Genomic DNA, 23,311 nt, shown 5'->3' on the forward strand with positions numbered 1-23,311 from the left:
TGGGTGACCGCATACGGACACCTAGATAAAGGGGCACAACAGGGCGAATCTTCTAACGTCGAGCTACAGGTACAGAGATTTACAGCAAGGGCGGTGCATGCGACTTCATCGTTTAGATACATTTAGATGTTAGGCTTATTTTCTAAAGGTAATACTACAATCGTCGCGTTATTCTCATAAATTTTCCGTTATTTTTTTTTCTTTTTGATACTTCGATGTAGTGGACCGGGAGCAACGAAAGTGTGTAATTTCACTTCCTTTTTGTCGGACATTTTCACCGTCTAAGGTTTAAATAATTGATACGTCGCATCATTTTGGCGATGCACTTGCTCCTTGAAGAAGCGTTCGCGAGTAACATTTTTCGTGAGCCTCCGATGACGTGCCACTGGACGTAGCCGAACAGCCATTCAGAAAAGCGGACGTTTCCTTCTTCTTCTGGTGGTGGTAAAAAAACATTTATATAAGGTATACAAATACAGGAGGTTATACGCACGAGCTGACCCTGAGGGGGTGAGCGCGGTATTGTTCAAAGCCCGGTCGTGTACGAACTCTGTACAGATCTGTTGTGAAGATGCACAAAAGGAGGAGCTTACCCTAGGCTGGAGCTTCAGGATCTCCAGCTCAACGACAGTCACGTCGATGTTCCTCCCTAACGATTCATGCTTGAAGAGCATTTGTACCTGCGTAATGAAAACAATAAAACTTTTTTTTCAAAATACCAGACGTGGCATTGCTTCCTTCGTCCGTTTATGCGTAGCCTTGCGCACACGACGACTTAGGTGGCTCTACCTAAATGCTTGCTCATTTCAAGGAAGTGTGCGCACTTTGTCCAATAATTTAGCTCTGTCAGTACCTCAAAAGCATGATCGCGCGCTATTCGCGGAAATGCATTTTCTCTGTTAACAAGAAAAGTGCAGTAGAAATCTGGAGACCTCTGCAAGAAAGCTCCTTAGTAAATTCGCTCTCTTTCAGCATATTTTTGTGTCATCGAAACTGCGAGTCCTTTGCTTCACTTGTCGAGATGGGTGCTACGGGGGTTTATCTGTTTTTGTGGGCCCTTAAGCTATTCCTACTACGTTTACTGCGTTGACTCTCCTCCTAAGGCGAGGCTACGTACGTATGTCCGCCTGGTCTTGAATAATGGACCTTGTATGATGTATCACCTTCTTTTGTATTACAGTGTCTATCTTAAAACACAAAACTGTGCGAAAGAGCAGGGCACAGTAAAGGTGCCCTGCTCCTTCGCACACGACGAGCGCATCCTCTGTGCTCGTGGTATACCTTCATTATACGCTTCTTAAACACAGTAGCTACGCACAGGTACTACAGCCGCAAAAAAAAAAAAAAGAAAAAGATTCTATATACTGTAAGAAACAAAAATACGGGGCTGAAAAACTACTGAATTTTGTTCAAGCGAACAGGCATATATACACTGAAATTAGGGAGATGAGTTTAACAAAGGGAAGGTGTGGTCTGTAATTGTGATCAGTTCAGAATAAATTGCGGGGTAAAAACCTGAGATAAAAACTTTTAAAATTAAGGAGGTTCGTTCTTTTATTGTTTTTTTTTTGTCGGCTTTAGTACTCGTGCATCATTAACAAATTATCTCGTAAACAGACTCTCCTACGGTGGCTATTTCGCTCATTGTTGAGTTCGAGGTTGGCGGTTCCACAAATGGTCATACTAACCGAATGGTTATCAGCTCAGTACGCAAACACCCTTTTGTACGAATTTCGAAGCGCGCCGGGACCACCAGGCAGCTGAAAATAATGTGGGGAATTGCACTATGCACCCTTTCGACGTCAATTTTTTTCCCTCCCTCTCTAAACCTATACACGCACTCACCGCGTTCATGATGGTGAGCACGTAGGTGACCAGCTCTCGGTCGGCTTCGTCCCCCGGGAAGGCCCTGGCCATGGCATGGTAAAGTGCCTGGTCCACGAACACCGCCGTTTCGACCAAAGCCTCGCCCACCTCTCCGCGGGGGTTCCTCCGGCGGTTGTTAGTCGCCGCCGCCGGTCCCACCCGGCGCTTGGCCCTGGTCCTCCTCCGCCTCCGGCGCCACTTCCAGTCGTGGACTCGGGCCGCCCGCGTCCCGTTGTCCGGCCGCTGACCGTGCTCGCCTGCGTAAGGGCCGATGTAAGGGGTCGCCCTGTTTACTTTAACGATATCCCTTGGGAAATTAACAGGGCGAAACGGGCACGAGGCGTACATTTAGCGGGGGGAGCCTGACGTCATATGTAACACCGGATAAAAGTCTAAACAATAGGGAGGCAGTCTCATGGCGGCGCCTGCAAGCTGGGAACTTTGTAAACCCGGTCTGGGCATATTATGTCCAAATGGAAGATAGGAGAAACGATAAATGCAAGCACTGTGGGGAGAGAGGGACTCTCGACCATATAATCTGGGAATGTACTAGCTCCCCAGGGGCTAAAACAAATATAAATTGTAGGCCTGGGAAGCCCTGCTGCGGAGCGAGGTCCGTGCTCCACAGCTACAAGTCATCCGCCTGGCGGAAGAAGCCGCGAAGAGCCAAGACTTCTTTGCCTGCTTCTGATCGCGGAGGTCTCTGCTCCCGTCCCTTCCTGCGTGCCGGGGGCGGGAATTGGGGGCCTCCTAACTGGTGGAAAATAAAGTTGTTATCATCATCATCATCTTGTGGATTCCACAGGAAGGATCCGAAGTGCGTCCATGAGCGCCAGATATTCAGGGAGAGATCAGATTGGAAGTTATGCAAGAACGTGGTCCCCGTCCTTGTGGTGCAGTGGTTAAGGCCCTCGACTTCTGTGGCCAAGGACGTAGGATGGAATCCCGGGGCCGCGACGGCCGCTTTTCGATGAAGGCGAAAAGCAAGACGCCTGCGCACTGTGCGATGTGAGTGCACGTCAAAGAACCTCAGGTAGTCAAAATTTCTGGAGCCCTCCACTATTTTATTTATTTATAGATAATGCAATTCAGTACAGATCATAGCAGGGTGAAAAAAAAAAAACGAAATACAAGCGTATAAACACAACTCATATTCATAATACGTAAATTCATAATTCACTATACGGTGTCTTCCATATACTTAGTCGCTTTAGGACGTTAAAGCCCACAAACAAACAAGCAAGCAAGAACATAGTGACTGCGGCTGGCACTGGGCATGTAATTTAATATATTTGAAAGTGGTATTTATTGCGCAGTGTATGCAACTTTATTGATGATAATGACTGCGGGGCAGTTAATTAAAGCTATAGCCTAGAATTTACTTGTGTACTTCAAAAAAACTTGGTACTACTGGGTTAGGGTAGAACGAGAGAAAGAAGTTGGCTACATGATATGAAATAACACTGAACAAGGGTAGAGAGGGAGAGCGTCAGTTCGCAAGTCGAGCCAACGTTTCGACAAGTGAACTCTCCTTCGTCTGGGCTTTAGAAGAGGTGAAGCCGCAAGAGGGGTTTCGAATTTGCGGCGCATTGTCACCCGGCGAGGCGAATAGTAAATGCATGCCCTAAACAGCAGAGGGGTACAGTGGCCAATGGCACCTGCACAAATTCGATTATATGCATAATCCCCAATTATAAGTTATAACTTGCATGTAACGCACTGACTTCCATTTTTTTTTTTCGTTTATTGTTTGCCCCGAAAATATGCAGGTTCGTCAAGCCTGATGCCGCACCAGGCACTCGTCACATGTGCAAATGCCATTCGTTCAACCTGTAATATGTGGTAACTGTGGCTGTGCTCATAACACAGGAAAAAACTGCGGATTCTCCCCCCATACCTGGTTCTCAGCCCAGTCAAACCGGTTTCTCCAAGGGTCGTGAAAAGGTCTATATCCACTGAGCCAACTGACATTGCAATAGGGGCGGTATACAAAAACTAAAGCAATGATGTACGCAGTGTCAGCCACAGAACTATAGTCAAAATCGTATCGAGAAGCAGTGACAAAAATTAAGGGCAAGAATGCGCTAGAAAATTTAAGCGGTCACTGTAACAAAGAAAAGGAAACATCATTAGACATAATTTGTTCGAATCGCGTATTGTTTTCTTTTCTTTCTTTTTTATTTTTGAATAAAGGCAGTCGAAGTAGATCAGTCTTGCAGGCAATCATCCGTACTTTGAAACTGTGGTCTATGCGGTCAGAAATATAATGAGGGACTATTAAATATTTCGCCTTTGCAATAATAAAAAACAAAGAAAAAAACAAAGGAAGTTATTGGAAACTTGCATTGAAGGGTTTCCAACTGTTCCGATTGCATTCTTTCTTTCAATCTTTCCGCTTAAATATCTCTACCATAATTTGCTAAATTCGGGACCCTTTCTAGTGTATCTTTATCTCGTACAGCTGGAGGAACCAAACTGCGTACGCATATGTTCAAGGTCGACCTAAAACGGGTCTCGTAAAATAAAACGGAAAAACTTTTAGCAGGTAACAGAAAAACTTTTCTTTCATCACACTGGTTTAGATCAAATTAACGCTAGGTTGGGGCTCCGCAGTAAACTCAGTAAACTCACAGTGTCCGCAGTTGAGCGGTTTGTGCCTGTCCGCCCTGGCCAGGATATGCGGCGAAGATGTGGCGTTTGTGGTTGCGGTGTTTCCCCGACGTCCGTTGCTTGCCAGCGGGTACACCGGGTACACGAAGAACGTCGCGTCCGGCAGCTCGATCAGGCCACGCTGCGATAGGTACCTGAGCTGAGCATCCTCACGCACAGTAGGCGAACAGTGACGTATGACGTCACATCGGTAGCAATATGACGTCACGCATGCAGGAAAAGAGAGTATGGTTGAAACAGACTTCAAAGCCACTACATTCCGCTCATCACCTGTACAGAACTACACACCTGCACAGGAAACGGGGTCCTATGGAGCTGTGTGCGTCGGCTTTCATTAACTCTTTGGCCATTAAGAGTGCTCAGCGAGACTGTAGCGCAAAGCAGACAGGACACAAGAGCGCTCAGTTGCTCTGTTCGTAGGACATGGTCATCATCATCTTCCGCCATTTTATGCATGCTGTTTAAATATACATTTACTTTCTCTTTCTATGGTCTCTCAAATGCACCGATAAGGACAGCCGTAATGACTACTTTTTCCGCTGTAGGGCAGAATAAATAATAACCTTCCCTCCTTTCCCTTCCCCCCTTTTCTCTCCCCCTACGTTTTCGTCGTCATCAACGCTTCGCCTAGCATAGATGAATAGACGATGACTATATATCGATAAATGCCAAAAATGTCGGCTTTGAAATAGAATGTCATACGAGAACATTTGTCTGAAAATTGTACTGTGTCAGCCCGACACCATCATATACAGTGTTTTTATACACTAGAGGAAGAAGGCACGATATAAACTGCGCACTGGAGAATCAGTCCATCTATATACAGCTTCGCTGAAACACCCTGTGCCTCATGTAACATACCGCATTACACATCGCCGCATTCGCTCATTTTCTGCATGCTTGCGTGTCTGCTCGCGCAATTCTCATCTTCACTCGGGCGCCGTTAGCATCGTTTCCTCGGGTACCCCGCTGATTTCAGTGATGGATGGCATACGTGCGCAATGCTTTTACAGCCAAACTTCGTTAATTGGACTCTGTGCTTCACGTCACGTCGTCAAAAAGTGGCGGGCCGTGGTGTTACAGACAAGGCTAACTTTCTGAGGGACTCGGGCAGCGAACGTTCGGAGCGAGCGCGGAACCAGAGTTTACAGTTACGAAGACGAGGAAATCATAGACCCACTAAAAGTGAATGTCTAGCTCGATTGAAAAGGCAATCAGGGTTTCAACTAAGGTTAAACAGCTGTTAGACGTGCGAAGCAGTTTAGTTCCGTATAGCTGTTGGTCAGAGCTTTTTTGTTTTTCCTTTTCGATTTGGTTACGCTCTAAGATATACACGCATTGGGCAACGTGTTCACGTTCACGGCCCTTCTCTCCCGTTCCAATTCAGCCCGCCGAACACGGCGTGCTTCTTCGACCGTAACAGTAGAAGGACCCGGCTCACTCGTCATCCTGGCGCGGTGAGCAATTAATTAAATAGCACTTGTGCAGTGCATCCATGCAGGCAACCATGGCACGCAGCAAGATGTTATTATATTTATTTTCTTGTTATTTTCAGTTATTATTATTATTATTATTTAATCCCACTAATTATCATGAAATGTTGCTTTATTAGTACCTGTTATTAATTACTATCATCATTATTTATCATTTTTACATACCTTTTATTAGTAATGGGTGTACAGAAAAAGGAAATGCGCAGAATCTGTCACGCTATCTGCGGACACCTGAATACTATAATAATAATTGGTTTATATAGGAAAGGCAAAGCACGCATCCTGAGGCACATATCTGTGGCGCACATCCTGAAGGCCCGGTCGAACCTCGTGAAATAGTACGTTGCCACTAAAAAGAAGCGGACTGTTAAAACAGTTCTCCGACGAAGTCTCAACCATTTGTGGGTAAAATAGGGTTGTCTCCCTTAAAGATTCGTTTGTTTTTGCTACGAGGAATTAACTGAACGACCGACCGATTGATCGACGCATTGTGTTATCAATTTAAGGACTACACGACTAACAGATCATGCTTACTGTGCCTGGGCATGTTAATTATTTAATAAAATATTTGATTATCCTTGAGCATGCTTACCAGACCCGAGCAGACTGAGAGCGCCGCTTTGCTCTGGGGGACACCTCGGACACGTCCCTGGTAGAAGCACGAGGCATCCGGAAGGTTCACTCCGGAAGTGACGTCTCTACGACGCCGCCGCCCTGTGGTGCTGCCGTTAGAGGCGCCTTCTTCAATCAGCTGGAACTGGCTTGAAATGAGCTCCTCGCTCTGCGCCGCAGACGGGAAGTGCACAAACCGTTCTTAATGGAAGCCAAAGACTGACGCTGGCCTAGACCTTTTCCCACCTCCAGACCACGCCACTCCCCGTTGATCTGAACCTTTCCTCCTCCCCCGCTTCTACTCGTGTACCAAGAACATCTGGTTGCAAACACACGGTAGCTATTGGTGCGAATGCCTTTAATGTCTCATACTGTCGGTGTCCGTCCGGTCGCATTATAGCTGCCAATAAAATGACGTCATGATGACGTCAACATAAAAATAAAAATCCTGTCTCCATCAGAAATCTAACCTCCATCCCTCGGATCCCCAGCCGAGCTCTTTAACCAACTACACCATGCCCAGGATCGTGAAACCTCCATTCCTCGGATCGGCAACCAAGCGCTTTAACCAACTACGCCACGCCCAGAATCGTGAAACCTCAATCGCTCGGATCCCCCAGGCGAGTGCTTTAACCAACCACGCCACACCCAGGATCGTGAAACACACATAATTCTCCTTGTCTACAGTGAGGATGATAGTAGCGATGGTAATGACGCTGCAGTTAGGGCTAATGGCAATGATGGCATTAACAATGATAATGACGGTGCATTTAGTTGATAATCGTAATGAAAGCAAACGAGATGCACCGTGTGTACCAGCAACGCTCAGGCTGTCACATTTCTGCAGTGTAGATTTAACAGTGCTCTCGAAAATTTTCTGGGTGCTCAGAGCACTCCGGATTTGATCGAGAAAAAGAAAACAAACCGATTTTTTTTTTCACTGCAGCTCTTTTTTGATTGCCCACTTGATGATAGGATGCCTAGCGATTCCTGGTATAGCTCTAATTCGACGCTTCGTATATCTAAGGGATACCAGGCTAAACCGGAACATTTACGGACACCGGACACATCACCAGAGCTGTGGGAGGTACAACTGTTCGGCGTCACCTTGTACGGCCAACGAGACTTTATCCAGTTGCTGCGTTCGTTGGCCAAGGCCACTGGGGTCCTCGACGCTCCAACCACTAGCTCAGTCCACACCTTTTATTTGGTCAGGAAACGTTCTTTTTTTTTTCCTCCTCATCCTACCCCCCCCCCCCCCCCCCCTCTAGCAACTTTTTACCGCCCCACAATCACACATGCTCCGAGGAATTCAAACCCACATTGTTCCCAGCCCTGCCAAGCTGTTCCGCTATGATATCTTCCTTATGTCTGAAGTTTGAGAGGCCTTATGCTCGCCAACCTACAGCATTTCCTTTATTGGTGTCCCGTTGCCGTCAGATCTAACCTCTTGCCCAAACCTGCTCCATCAAGCTGGCCGGCCTCCTCCTCTGTCGAATTGAAATGCGATTCGTCGATCCAGGTGGCGGTTTTGTTAAACGACAACTGTAGCCCAGTCTCTTATGGTTGGTGAATACCTGTCCCAGCTCCAGACTGAGTGTCTGTCCAAAGGCCGGAAGTTCGAGACTGAGGTCGGCGCCGCCACCTCCACCTCCGTCCTCCAGGTGCCGCCGCCGTCGTCGCCTTTTCCGGCGCCGCTTCCGCATCGGAGGCCGCAGGTCCACGTGCGGCTCGAACACCTCGTACTGCAGGGCCTCTGCGATAATGTGCCAGCGTCGCATTACTAACGGTGACTAACATGTTAGCTGCACCATGTTTATTGCTTGTATAGTGACATCATAACGCCAGCCATGACCACGGAATCACTGTGTAAATTTAGAGGGACCACAATCTACTGTCTTCTTACCTGTGTTTCCCGACCCGACCATAAGAAGCTTCTCCACTTTGGCCACCACTTGGTTGATGAACTGAGCCTCCAACTGCGCACAGGAAATGAAGAAAAAAGGAAATCGTTCCGAATCAACAAGAGTTCCTTGCCTAACAACATTCATCTACGTCAGTTTGTTTAATAATGACACGCCAAACAAACAAACAAACAAACAAACAAACAAACAAACAAAGCAACAGTATGACCTCGTTTCATGACTAACGGGATTTCTCGACCGAAAAAGTGTTGAATCGCGGGAATCTAACACGACAGTGGTTTGAATCGAAGTCGTGCGACCTCTTCTTCCAACAATGCCGGGAGAAACGCAAACGCGTGCGAATGCGACCAGCTCTTCCGTCAACGGTGGTACGACCGAGTCACGCTCGCTCATTTATACCGCCACCCAGCAGGAGCGACGACAGCGTGTACGTGTGCCGCGACCGGAACGACGTTAGGGGCACCGTGCACGATATCCGACTTGGTCCGGCGCGGAGTCAAAAGACCGAAGGCGTGGCTAGGCGTGCTGGGCCGCAGCCGTAACCATTACGGCTATACACACCGGAAAGGAGTTTGCGGAAGAACGCTACTGATTGAAGCGGTCGTGGAATCACGCGCTGTCCCACGCTGTGGTCTTTAGCCGTTTTACGGGAAGGGATCTTCGCTTACTCTTATACCGTCGGCCAATGAGACTACCCTATAGACGACGTTATGTACGCACGTCGCGAGATATACACACTCTGCGTCATGTACGGAGATATACCGTACAGTATCAAGAAAGCAACTATATTATACGAATTGTATCTACCTCCGCAACGAAGAGGCCAACAGTCACAGTAACCAAGGAAACCATATATAGAAGAATGCCACCAGAATGCGAGAGAGCCTCCTTCGTATAGCTTATAGAACACATCTCATTACATACAAAGGTCGTGGGTTAAGAACCACTGGAGGTGTGCAGGCGTTTCCATGAATACGCATACATATTACTACCCACGTTCTTGGATTTCGCCAAGGTGGCTTTGGGCAACTACTTCAAAAAATAAAAAATAAAAGACCTCTCCGCCAGTGGGTTTCGAAGCGAAAGCAGAGTTGAGGTTAGTTGGTCACTACGTTATCCCGTGGCTGTTTGATTTTTTTCTTCATTACCGCCTTGGCAGCACAAACATAAAATACATTTACATGACAATAAAAGCAACAATGCAGGCCGATTTATAATCTTTTTATTTTTTTTTTTTTCCCTGCTGTGACGTTCATATAAACGCTGTTGTGATGAATATGTTTTGTGTCAGCCCCGTCACGCCCCTTCTTGCTGGCCTCTTTTTCTTCCATACCAATTCCCCGATTGTTTAAACACGGAGCCCGTTAAACGGAACTGACACGTTGCCGGAAGATAATCGGCGCGCGTCACCCAGTTTCGCAAACCACGTGGCGCCGACCGCGCACGGGATCCGTTTAACGCGGGCTAATTTGCCCCAATTCGCGCGTGCCCAACTGACTGCCCTGTTGTGTGCAGCGCATCTCGTCTTGAACGCCACGGCAATCTATCGTACGCATCCGCTTTTTGTTAGGGTTGGAGCTACGCCTAGAGCGCGGAGGGCCAAAGCGTGCATGACTGGTATCGTGATCTCTCAACACCGGTAAAAGTCGATGTTTTTCTAGACATACAGAAGCCGGAGCTGTAACCTGAGAAACGTCGCCCTGTGGACGTCGGATTAATTTCTCCCACCTACAGGCCTTTAGCGGGCACAATCAAAGAAGGAAAGGTGCATTCACCTTTCCATTCTATTATGCATTCGTCGGGGACCGTGTGCGGCATACAGTTGCGGACAGGTAGCTATAAAGCTTGCGTAGCTCTTTGCTTCAAATTTGTTTTTACGCATGCTTCTCAAAGCCAACAGTTATTTTCAGTGATGTGCAAATATGCATATGTATATGGTTTGAGAACCATAAAGCGTCCTTAACGAGTTGGGACCGCTTTGAAGAGGAGATTCGGAATTGTTTCGGGAATACCGCTGCGAAACGGAAACAAGTGGCTGGAGAAACGTGCACAACGTACATGGAAGAGGTGCTGAAGCTCTGCAAAGCTGTAAATCCCCGAATGTCTGAAGAAGACAGAGTTGGCCACTTCTTAAAGGGCATCGCGGAGGATGTCTACAACTTTTTATTCACGAAAGATAACTTGGATTCTGCCACAGCCGTTACTAAACACTGTCGCACGTTCGAAGCTCTTACAACGCCCCGCACCTCCACCTCACTGTTAAGTTTATCTACAGAGATGACTCCACTTTAGCTGGTGCGTTCACTGAAATTGGCGAGCTTCCTCTTCCTCATCCTTCCTTATGTCAGCCTCTTTTTTCGCACTTCTTGTTCTCGCCTCTGCGCTGCCTGACATTTTTAGGAAAAAAATCTATATTTCATACTTGAGCATGAAAGGGAAGAAATAGAAAACGGGGAGAGAAAAAAAATGAAGATCGAATCATATCAGTTTGAATGAAACAGTGTTTGTTGTGATCGTAATGACGACAGTCATTAGCGCCAGTCATCTGCCTTTCTCTCTGTCAGCGTTCGTCTTCGAAATTGCGCTATAATGAATCCTGAGAAACCGTATCACCTAGCCCGCCTTCAAGATCATTTATAAGCATGCTAGGGATTCTGCGGATTTTCTGGAGAAAGGGCCTATCGCGTTAAAAGGAAACTTCACTGGTCTTAGAATTCGATTAGCTTCAAGGTGTCAAATGTTTAAAGCTTACAATTTAAGCATCCGAAATATTTTAGCGCTAGCATTCGTGACGGTGGCGTAATCGACAAATAAAACTGCGACTGCTTCACGCTTCTCCGCAGTACCCAACGCCGCGAGGGGAGAGCATAACGACGTCATGTACAGTTCCGGCACATTTTCCGCGTAGAAACTTTTGCTTTGAGGGAATAAACATCTCTCTACTGTGCAATTGGTGGCATCCGATGACATAATTAAGGGTGTGGGCGAAGGCAGTGAGAATTAGATATAGTACCGTCCGTGACGTCATCACCGTGCATCTCCGCTTTTCTTCAGTGGTTTGAGGAGAAGCCGGTTTTAATCGTAGATTATGTCACCATTTTTAATGCTGGCTTAAAACAACTTGGTTTGCTTTGCCTACAGCCTGTATAGATTTGATTTCTTGAATACAGCGGAATTCTCTAAAAGTAATGCAGTTGCCCCTCTTAAAAGCCAGCTGGATTCTTTCTCAGACTTGCTACCCATCCCTTTCCTCTCAGCATTTCCCCAGTCCTTCACGCAGGACGCAGGTAGGTCTATTATCCACGCATCCCCTTCCCCCAGTGCAGAGTAGCAAACCAGTTGCTTTTACTGGTTAACCTCCCTGCCTTTCCTCCTCATCTTCCTCCTCCTCCTCAGGTAGGCCTATGATGCCCATCACTGCCTGCCTCTGCGCAATCACATGGTGACATATATTGATACCCTCATCTTTCTGTACTACAGCTCTTCACATGCCCTCTTATTCCTGCTCCTAGCCCTTTCTCCTTTAGCAGTACAAACCTTGGAGAGCCCCTTGCATGTGAATTCTGCGCAGAGATTCGCTTACCCCTATCTAACACGTCGTGTACGCTGACTCTGAAGCCAGCCTCGATGCTTTTTAGGAGGGAATTCCGTAACCCCGCATATGCGCTTTGGCCTAAATGCTGCACCTTCGGATATTAAACCCCGTACATTCACACTAAGATAAAACGTCCCTGGTCATTCATTGAAGGCTAGAAATGAGCTATGTAACCAGCTCCTCCGCGAAACAAACTGATAACCTGGCTTCAGCGATACACTGGTCCAGACCACCATAGCGTGAAGAGGACGTTCTGATCAAGAAATCCATATCCCATTCCGACCTCCAGTTCAGGCAGGATCTCTCCACTCTCCCTTGCGTTATACCCCTATCCCTCTCTATCCCTATATTCTCTAGGCGGACACTGTTCTTAAAAATTATTCGCCAGTGAGGCTGTTCTTAAATCACTTCCGTTCTGACCCGTCCTTCCCCACCTGCCCTGAACTCTAGGTCGATCTAGCGCGCTGTCTCTACTGCTGTTCGATATCATCTCTACACTGTTTCCTCTGTCCTTTCTTGGCAGAGTTGGCTGACCTCTTGTGAAGAGGACCAGCTTACCTGGCCTGGCAGATGAAGCATATTTTGAGCACTCGATTTGTGTTCTGAAATGGTGTTTTACTACTACTCTTACCTAGACAAAAAGAATCTGCAGCAATGACTTTATACTACTTATTGAAAGCGCTAACGAGGGTTGAAAACGAAGACGAAATGATTAACGTTGTGCCTGTAGCTGGATAAAGCAAATGATATAGTTCGTAAATAGGGCCTGACACACACACTGAACGCCGTGATCGTAATTCACACGCTTGGTTCACACGCGTCATCGGAATTCAAAGCAGTTAATTTTCAAGGGCACTGCATACAAAAAAAAAAAGTTAATTCACTTGAACTGCAGCACGCAGAACTAGATGACAATGCGGCATAAAAAGTTCACAGAACACTGCGTTTGTTTGAAGAAGTCACACTTACTTTTATTACGAAAAAAAGAAAAACCACTGTGGTCACGACTACATGCACCTAGCAAGGAGCGGTCGGAACTTCCCTCTATAAATTTCTTATGCATTTTCCTCGCCCCCTTAAGACTTGAACCCGGGCCAGCCCCACCGCTTAATTCCTCGTTCCCCTTTGAAGATTGCGCCCGGCGGCGGTGTGCGGGCTATTTAAGAGATGCCAAAAGAATAAAGGGAGAGGGAGAGGTGCTAGCAAGTGCCAGGCCAACTGAGCGATCGAGTTTGTTTTTGGCACTGAAAAAAAAAAAAAAGTTTTCACTGCACTCGAAAACAAGCTCCTTCCCGGAATCCGCATTTAGATCGCGCGAGGCTCGTGATGTGAGAACGGCTGCAACTCCTGTTGCATTTCTGTAAATTAGAGCATGTCGTCCGTGTGTTTACATTCGTGTGCCGTGCCGACATAAACAGATCTGTGCCTGTCAAAAACAACAAGAACAACAAAATCTTGAGCATCCCGTTCGCAAATAAGCTAGAGACACATCACAGTACTTACTGGGTGTGCCCTGTTGCCCTTGATGCAAGAACGCGAGGGGGAAAATGAGCGCTGAAGCTTGCTTTTCTTGCCCGACGGCCGTAGAAGGGATAGACAAGTTTTGAAAGAGTCCACACTTTACCTGATGTTTACATCCAGATTTAGCATGATGCGCATGTCGATGAGGCGTCGATTACGTATTGAGCACCACATGACCCTTGATATTCCGCTATTCAAGCGTTGATCCCGCATCCGTCATACAACGAAAAACTCGTGAGGAATGCAAAACATGCATAGTTGCGAGAACGCGCTTCGTTTCAACATCACGTATGTATTGATACTATCTGTAATTTCTTAAACAGGAATTTCCAAGTTGAAAATTACATGGCCGCACTTAAGTTTGCTTACGTGCAGAGATATGTTAGTGCTTAGTTCCGTTAAGAGTTCAGCGTGTTTCATTGTTCAGTACCGTTGGTTCGCTATAGTTGCCGTTTCTACTGGTCGCATTCGCAAATAAAAGTTTGGGGGTCAAGGGATCACATTTTGTGCGTGGCCCATCTAAATATGGAAGTCACCACTGAGTTGATCACACTCAGATTAGGTTATACACCAATTTTGGTTAAATACGGATGAAGTCAAATTTCAGAGGGCCAGGGGGACCACATTTGGAGGTGGCAACGCCTAAATTTGCAAGTCACCACTGAGTTTGTCATACTTGACCGATGAGGGGCGGGTGGGAGAGAGGGCGGACATTAAGAAATTCAAGCTTGCTAAGCATGACCGTTTTAACACTAGGTCGTAGACTGGAAAATCTGACCGTTTGCGCGGGGGGGGGGGGGGGGGGGGGGAGAGTTCAAGCGACTTTTTGCCTAAAGTTGTGACAGTCATGAAGTTTAACGCTTTCGCTAACTGCATAACCGATTTTCTACGGAACTGAAGAGCGCTAACGGAAGACAATCCACAGAGAAGAAAACACAAGGATCGCGCTAACAGAAGAAGAGAACACAAGGACAGGCGCTAACTTGTGTTAGCGCCTGTCCTTGTGTTCTCTTCTCTGTGAATTGTGTTCTGTTTGCACTCTTCAGTTCCGTAGAAAATCATGAACCAACTAGGTCCAACCAAAGTTTTATTGCATAAACGATTGCTTTTGTTATGATGTACAGCGACATCGCTGAAGAGAATTGAAACCGAACCATTGGCTAATGCTTAACAGTGACCCATGACTACTCCTCAGGGGCTGTCACACTGCGACAGCATATACGTACAATTCGAAAGCTCACTTGTTTGGAACCAGTTTACCAAACGCTGTTTTGAAGAAGGCTACGCGATGTCACTCTCATTGACAGCGCGCAACATCGTTCAGTGAGTAACATACAGGCTTCTATCTTTGCATAACAAAGCAAGAAGCGAGAATCAAGGCTGTCCCTAACCCCCCTCCCTTGTCATCTGTCTCAATTTGCAAAAGATACTGACAAGCTTCTTCGAAAGGCCCACGATCATCATTACGCTTTAACACGAGGGACCTTGTCGTGTGTTTCCCAATCTCTCTCTTTCAATTCCGCTTATTCTCACTAGCGGCGTTTAGGGCGAGGGAATAAGCTCGCGAACCCTCCGCACTGGCCCTGTCGGCATTACCAGTGACAAGAACGCCAACACAAAAAGTTGGGGACAAACAAATGAACAATAAAAATGAATAACCGCATAGACTTTCCTTGTGTACGCATGACGCGTCTCCGCTGTCTTCACGGCGATTGCAGCAACCTCGTCGGCTCTGGTAACACCGAACTGCACGACTGTCAGAGGTCGCAAGCGCGTACTTTCTCTCTCCCCCCTCGCGCCATCCCCACAGACGCTGCAGTGTGCCTGTATTCTTTCCCCGTATAGAAGTGTGAATCACTGTGCACACTCCATCATCTGCATAAACCGGGCATTGATCATGACTTGGTAATTAAAACAGCCGTTTGCAAACCAAGAATCCGTCTACGTTAGCTCGTTATCCGAGTTATTACGAGTGAAAATGCGAAATGTCCGTCTAATCTCCAAGACTTTATGCTGGTGAAATACTTAGTGAATTTAGTCCTGTGGGGAAGGCAAAAGGATGGGGTGAAAGAAAGAGGATCGGTGTAGTACAGCACCGAGTATGACCTGAACTGTTGTAGTTTTTCGAACGACAGAAGGATCAGCGCAAATTATTTGTAATGCTGTTATTTTGCTGCAGGCGGTGTGGAAGTATGCACAGGCTTCTTTTTTTTTTTTTTTTTTTTTTTTTTTTCTGATGTGCATTGCCTAACATATAAGGGCTTTCTTTATTCCTAATGCCGTCGGCTTTGAGGTACTTGGGGAAATAGGTGAGCATCCTGTCCCCTCCCTTTTACAGCTTTGTTTGGTTATTGCAGCTTGTTTTATTGTTTACATTACGCTACTACAATGAATAAACTAAAGAAAACTAAAATTTAAACCTCACGACCAAAAATGTTGCAGTTTTCGCAAAAGTTTGTAACTGAAGAAACAATGTACCCAGTGCGGAATTTGGCCCGTAGGACAACTCCAGTGTTAATTTTTTTTTCTACATGCAGGGTGCTGCAACGAAAGGCTGCTGGATGGCCGTTCATTCAGCCTTTGATTGTCGCTCTTTGGTAATAATTCCACTGTCACCAGAAAACATCGTGATCAATATCGCGCAAAAAGTGTTTACGAAGAAGCCAGTAAACAACGCCAAACCGATGTAACTCGAAACGCGTCGATGCAACTGTGCTCCCCTGCAAGGAAGACAAACGTTCTAGGAGAGCATAATCCGCTTTTTTTTTTATATTATCCGTATGGCCGCCAATGTACAACCAATGTTTGGCCAATATATTACAAACGTGTTACCCATGCATGGTCAATGCATGGACAACGACCTCTCCACACTAACTGGTCAAACGCCGTACCAAAGTTCGGCTTCCAACACGTTTTGTGCTGTTCTGCCTATGAATAGGTTATTGCATCTGACAAGGCCTTTAGGGCACTACGCAGTCTTCGTGGAGGCAATACAAGCGCGGTGACCGGACGTACGCGAACAGGCACCTAGTACTGTAGACTCGCTCGGTGTCAGTTTGACCTCGTAGTGACAGGCGCCACCGATGAAGGTCGGGCCGCGCGAAGGCGTCGCCGAGCTGTCTAGCAGAGCGCCGATCAACGCCGTCAGTGTGATCTGGCATACGTCCTCCCGGAGGTCGCGGGAGAGATGCGCGCCGCGGCGTACGTCTGGTGAAGCGGCAGACACGGGTGTTCCCCGCCGTAGACAGAGGAGGCCATGTTACGCCCTGTCAATCACCGCTCGCTCGCTTGTGTCGCGTCCGTTACGCAGCGTGGCTGTATAACTTTGCCCTGGAGAGTGTGACGTGTCTTGTCCCGTCGGCGGTTGGTCTCCCAAGAGCTGCCCGCTGCTGTCTGTGGGCAGCTTTCACTCGTCGGAGAACGGGACAGCGTTCCACTGTTGACTGAACGAGGAATGAAATGGAGGTCGTCTTTACTCTTTATTTGGAATACGTAACTGTGAAGCTAACTAGCCTAACGACATGTTGATTCCGCACACTTGCCGTATATGGTAGATCATACATATATGTGCCAGGTTATAATATGTCATATGCATGTTAAGACAATAATAGAGTGTATATGGAGCGAACGAAAACACATATGGGATGAGTAGCAAGTTCAGATTACAAATTTAGCTGCATCACAGAACGCGGACAACAACGTCGGTGAAAGCACTACTTGCAGTACGAACTTAATAGGATTATTGATAATAACCATAATGATGATGAGGATGGTAGTGGTGATGGTGATGATTTGCAGTGGCCGTATGTGTGTATCACAATCATTGCAGGCAATCCGGTCGAAAAAATTTTCTATCGTTATAATTGATTTTCACACCATAAGCCATGGACTTGTAGCAAAAACAGAAATATTTATAGTACCTGCGAATTTTCTGTAGAATTGTGCCGTTTACCGTAGTAACAGCAGAAACGTTACAGTACTGTACAAAAATACCAAATATCAATCTGCTGTTGCAAATTTTTTGTCTTATTTCCAGCACGATACTGTCCTCTTTTCTTTTTCGCCTGTGAAGTCCGATTTTGAATATGTTTGAGCTTAGTAGACTACCTTGGTAAGGTATTGAGAAATCGGCAAAAGTATAGTGCCAGCAGAGTAGATGAAACGGTTACGGGAACAAAAGCTGGCAGAATGGGATCTAATACGTGAGGTTTACAGTTGTTAAAGACAACTGTGTCATGCACCATCCTCGGCAACCATATCACCACTAATGTCCTAATCTTGTCTCCCCAGCTAACTCGCAGGCACCATACCTACGTCCCCCTTCCCTTGGAAGCCTCAGAAAGAGTGTTTCCACTTCTGGTTCCGCCGAAGGTACCGTGTTCGTCGTTGAAATGCAGTAGCCGATCGATACAGGCTATGCAAGTTAGATTTGTCGACCTCAGTGCGGTATTGTACGTACAAGCACCCTTGGTAGTCCTGCGTGCCGTGTACAGGAAAAGCGTCTATGTTCCCCGGCCGTAAGGTCTGCTTTTCAGCCATGTAGTGGAGAATTTATTACGACATCCCCTAACATCGAAATCTCTGTAATGGTAGAAGTCTCATGCTCGCCTCCAAAACCTAATTTTGTATACATATTAGGCGTCTCGAAGCAGACCTCGTGGCCTGTGTACTTCTGATGCACCCCGCACGTGCGCGACATTTCTGTGTTTTCTCTTATATATGTAGTTTGACCATCATAACCACCAGCTAGAGAGTTCTACCGGACAGATTTCCAGGCTCATCTTTTTATTATATTTGTTGTGCCCTTGGTTACCACTAAAGAGTGACCCTTCCGCGGACATTGTCTGCTTATAAGCGGTAATGTTCAATATCGAGCAATTACATTTCGCGAACGCTGTGACAGTATGTTTGTGGATGTGAGAAATACTGAGACGCCGACTCTGTTTACTACGGAGGAGATGAGTCCTCGCCAGAAACTGCGTACATTATAGCGAACGCGGCGTCTGCATCAATATTGCCACAGTGTACTACATAGAAAATTGGAGAGCGCTAACTTATAGCTCCCTCAATGTCAGTTTTTCACGAACTGCGTAGCAAAATATCCACTCCGGAAAAACTTCCACTCTGCGTGGCGCGCGCGCGCGCACGTGTGTGTGTGTGTGTGTGTGTGTGTGTGTGTGTGTGTGTGTGTGTGTGTGTGTGTGTGTGTGTGTGTGTGTGTGTGTGTGTGTGTGTGTGTGTGTGTGTGTGTGTGTGTGTGTGTGTGTGTGTGTGTGTGTGTGTGTGTGTGTGTGTGTGTGTGTCTGTGTGTGTGTGAGAGAGAGAGAGAGAGAGAGAGAGAGAGGGAGATGCAAACACCCAGTCTTTAGAAATATCTTTAGCTAAGCTGCAGGAATTGAGCGTTTCTCATGTCTGAAGGGGTAGGGTATTACGTGCAATCAAATGGTAACTTCGAGAACAGAAGCAAATACTATAGAGACCAATTTAAATGCGCTGTGATGGCTATTCGTTGTGGCTAGTCCCCAGCGAAGGTCGCCGTATCACCCGCCGAGGTCAGGACGGGGCTATTACAGAATTACTGTCTGACGCAAAAGGAGGCCGTAATCCGTTCCCTACCTTCCCGTCACCGCCCGATGTCTTTCACTCGTGATCGGAAGTTATTTGCATGATTTCCAAATGTCGGCTGCCCTGGATGTCGCTCTCGTCATAGAGATAAGAAACACTATATGAGAGCGACAGGGTGACGGCCTTCCATTGTCCGATCAAGTGAAAAGACCTTGCTTGTGACGTGAGCAGCTCTATTTCTCTGGCATGCTTAAGTGGAATGTCGCGAGGTGCGGCTGGGTTCCAACTAGGGATCAAATTATGCCTTTGGACCTAAGACCTTGTTTTGTATTATTATTTTTTTTTTTGCACTACAGATGCTTTCTACTTTTCTACTTGACGTCAGGATGTCATGGCGATGGAATATGTATGCAAAGCATCTGTATAGAGTGCGCGACGAAACGGTTGCGATGAGCGTGTTAGGTATAATCATTAAAGTGTACTCCTGGTCTCCAACATGGCAGTCACTATGACGCCCGCAAGTACAACCCATCTACATTGCCGTCATTCAGCGCCTGCGACAAAAAGAAAAAAAAACTGATAGCATGACAGAAGACACACAATTTTCTGGCTCTGAAGTGAAATGTGGCGCTGTCTGACGTCGCAACTAGTCCTCGTGTCATCAAAATGCCAACAAATGCTCTGTGGTACTTGCGGTTCTAGGTATTTTGTGTTGCATGCGCGTCATGCCATGACACAAATAAAAACAAGAGCAAAGGAGAAGACGCGGAGAGGTGGTTACTTATATTTTGTTTCCTGTATAGCATTTAATGAACTTTCTACTCTGTATTTCCGTTGTCGACAAGCTTGACTGCGATTGCTACCTCTCCTCTGAATACGTAATCGTCGCCTCGCGTGATGCTCTTGTGGTAGCAAAAATCATGTCATGACACAAATAAATATAAACAGTAAAAGACGCTGGGAGTTGGTTACTTATATTTTGTTGCTGTATAGCATTTCATGAACTTTCTACTCTGTATTTCCGTTGTCGAAAAGCTTGACTGCGATTGCTACCTCTCGTTTGAATGCGTAATCGTCGCCTCGCGTGATGCTCTCGTGGTAGCAAAAAAGAATAAAGGTCACGTAGCAGAGGCTGCAACGCGTCGACGCCTTCTGAATGAGCCGAGCGATGTGTTACATCTGCTGCTGGCGTGCGCTTGCCCAAGCACGAAAGAACCGCGGCATCCGTCATCGGTCGCGCTCTGCTTCGAACTACGCCAGCGCGTGCACTGCTGTAAGGCGCTTCCGCGCTGACGCACTCGTTCTCATCCGCAACTGCGTCTAACAAGGCGTATATTGCGTGAGCGAGGGCGTGTCTAACAAGGAACTTGCAGTACGTTGTCCGATCCTTTGGGTGTTGCGCTCGCGTAACAGTGTTGCTTCTGCTAAATAACGTTTTCTTAATTACAGATAGAGTACACCTTTCCGCGGCCCTCGAAGCGAGTGGTTTTCGGACTGGGGAGGGAGCGTACGGGAACTTCGTGCCTGAACTATTTGCTCTTGAACGGGCAGGTGTTGGCTGGTGCTTTCTACAGCCCGGTGTTGATAATGACAGTGTCCTTCGTCATCTTTGTTGAAGACAAGAAAGAAAGCAAGACAGTTGTTTTGTTTAATGGCAGAAAACAAATGGTTGCATTCCTGAAAATGTTTCAATGATATTTTTTTCATTGCAAGCGCGTTGTCTCCGTATTGCAGAAGGGCGCGAAAGACAGAATTTAAAAGCGAAGATTACATTGTAGGAGTCAGTACTACCAATGTCGTCGCTACGTCGCAATCTAAAAAAAAAAAGAATGATGAGAAAGTAAAAAAGAAGCCTAAACTTTAACTACAAATCCATCGTCGATGAAGGCGTTGTTTGCTATCGAATGAGTGTCGGTAGAATCGCGAAAAGCAGTGCTTTTCATGTACGAAAATAAGCATGATTATTATGTGGACATAAACTTATCGGAGTTATCTTCAGTGCTTCATTAATGAAGCATGCATGGTGAAGTGATGAAGCGAAGCGGATTGCAATAACTTTTCTTCGCCCCGTAATCATAGCATCTATGCAGCGTCTCCGACCTCTGCTTTGCGCGTGGCGGACGAAGGCTGTTTCTCCCTCTTTCCCTGCAGGCGCTCGAACAAAACATCGAAGCGGGCGTCGCGTTGTCTTTCTTCGAGCGTGCGACGGAGCGGCGGGGTGCAGTTACGTCACGGACGTCTCGGGGCACGCGCCGACGGCGGATTAGCGTAGCTGATGGATGCCGGCTGAGCGACCTTCCTGACAAGGATGGGGAGGCGGCGGAGGCGACGAGGACGCATGCAGCCAGTGTATGTGCATTATCCTCCTCGATAGCCAGACAACGCGCATGCCCTTGTTTTCACCGTCGTTCTAAAGAAACGCGCCACGCGTGAAACGCGACTGGGAATCACACGGTACTGACGCGCTGTTCCTCTCTGCGCTAGCCTCTTCAGAAACTGCGCTGTGAAAGGGGGCACTCTGAGGAACGTTTCGAGATACGTAAGATTGTTGGTTCGTTTATGGGTCGTCATTTCCTCGACTGTAGCTTTGTCAGTAACCGAAAGCTTTCTAATCAAGCTGCCCCCAACTTAATGCCAAGTTTCTCTCGTTAATTCCAGCTCGTCTAAATCGAACGTCCCTTTAAGATCAGGTGCATTAAAAAAAGATCCCGTTAATGCGAACTCCTCGTAAATCGAATAAATATTCGGTCCTTTTTGATTTCATGTTTTCAGAGGTTGACTTTATTATGAGGTGATTCGCCCTTGTATTTTCAAATGTAGAAACCAGTGGACGACGCTGCTCTTCTTCAAGGCACAGATGCTCAGTCGTAAACCACGGATAATAACAGCCGAGAACGTTGAGCCTGCGTCTACAACGCTTTGCGATAGCATCCACGGGAACGCCAAGTATCATTGAACAAAATGCGTTGGCTTGCGGTATTTTTTACTGTAAGAGCACTGTACTTCAAAGTTCAAAGGACCCCGCCGGGGTGGCGCAGTGGTTACGGCGCTCGACTACTGTTCCCAAGGACGCGGGATCGAATCCCGGCCTCGGCGGCAGCTTTTCGATGGAGGCGAAAAGCAAGGCGCCCGTGTGCTGTGCGATGTCAGTGCACGTTAAAGAACCCCAGGTGGTCGAAATTTCCGGAGTCCTCCACTACGGCGTCTCTCATAGCATGAGTCGCTTTGGGACGTTAAACCCCACAAACCAACCAACCAAAGTTCAAAGGGTATATCGAAAACCCACGATGTATCTAGAAAATTTCAGCCTTTGGCATTTCCCAGAAAAAAAAGAAATCATCGGAGTGAATTAGAACTCGTAGGAAGCTATAGCCGCACCTATCGCCTTGCATATGTTTTATTGCCCGTCACTCGCGCGGTGCATTGCGTGTCATCAACTTCCATCCGTGCGCAACGAATCCAAACGCACTGTTATCGTATTACTCTCTTCGTTGGTGCCCAAATTTAATAGTGCGCCAAAGCACTAAGATTGCAGTCGCCGATTTCGACGATATTTGCCCGAAACCTGACCTTGAAATTCAAGTCTCGAACCGAAAGTAAAATGAAGTATTTCGTGCTAGCGCCGATGTTTCGCTCTGGGCCAAGTTAACTGAATCGGCTCCAATTTTTTCCTCGCATCTGAGAGGCAACACCGCTTACTCGTACATATGGGATTTTATGGGCAATATCGGGAAGTTTCCGCAAATGCTTCATTCTACAGGTAGGCACGCGAACCGCGCCGTCACTGAACGGTTGAAGGATAGCGGGGACACTTTTGCGCGTGCATTAAAATTGATCATAGCCTACTTCTTCTTTTGCACTTATGGCGTCATCTTTCTAAACGTATACTGAACTCACACCTTAGACGTTGCAAATATATATATATATAGATATATATATATATATATATATATATATATATATATATATATATATATATATATATATATATATATATATATATTCAACCTTGCATATAACGTCAAGGAAACACAGAAACTTGAACAGCATGCAACCTTGGGGTA

At 46.7% G+C, this 23,311-nt stretch overlaps 1 protein-coding gene across 2 annotated transcripts in view; it reads right to left on the reverse strand.

The window, feature by feature from the left end:
• LOC146182250 (A disintegrin and metalloproteinase with thrombospondin motifs 18-like) overlaps positions 1-23,311 on the reverse strand; it is a 155,348-nt gene that overhangs the window by 36,567 nt on the left and 95,470 nt on the right. The window contains exons 2-7 of one of the 2 annotated variants that reach the window (XM_084577309.1): positions 8,548-8,620; positions 8,219-8,397; positions 6,622-6,810; positions 4,498-4,657; positions 1,846-2,123; positions 594-680 (exon numbers count right to left, since the gene is read on the reverse strand). In XM_084577309.1, coding sequence (XP_084433435.1) covers positions 594-680; positions 1,846-2,123; positions 4,498-4,657; positions 6,622-6,810; positions 8,219-8,397; positions 8,548-8,620 — 966 coding nt within the window. Of the gene's footprint in view, positions 1-593; positions 681-1,845; positions 2,124-4,497; positions 4,658-4,824; positions 5,241-6,621; positions 6,811-8,218; positions 8,398-8,547; positions 8,621-23,311 lie in introns of those variants that run through there. The other variant, XM_084577310.1, reaches the window with a different exon arrangement.

This window comes from Amblyomma maculatum, chromosome 8 (genome assembly GCF_055883805.1).
Source record: "Amblyomma maculatum isolate TAMU_Amacu chromosome 8, ASM5588380v1, whole genome shotgun sequence".
Classification (NCBI taxonomy): Eukaryota; Metazoa; Arthropoda; class Arachnida; order Ixodida; family Ixodidae; genus Amblyomma; species Amblyomma maculatum.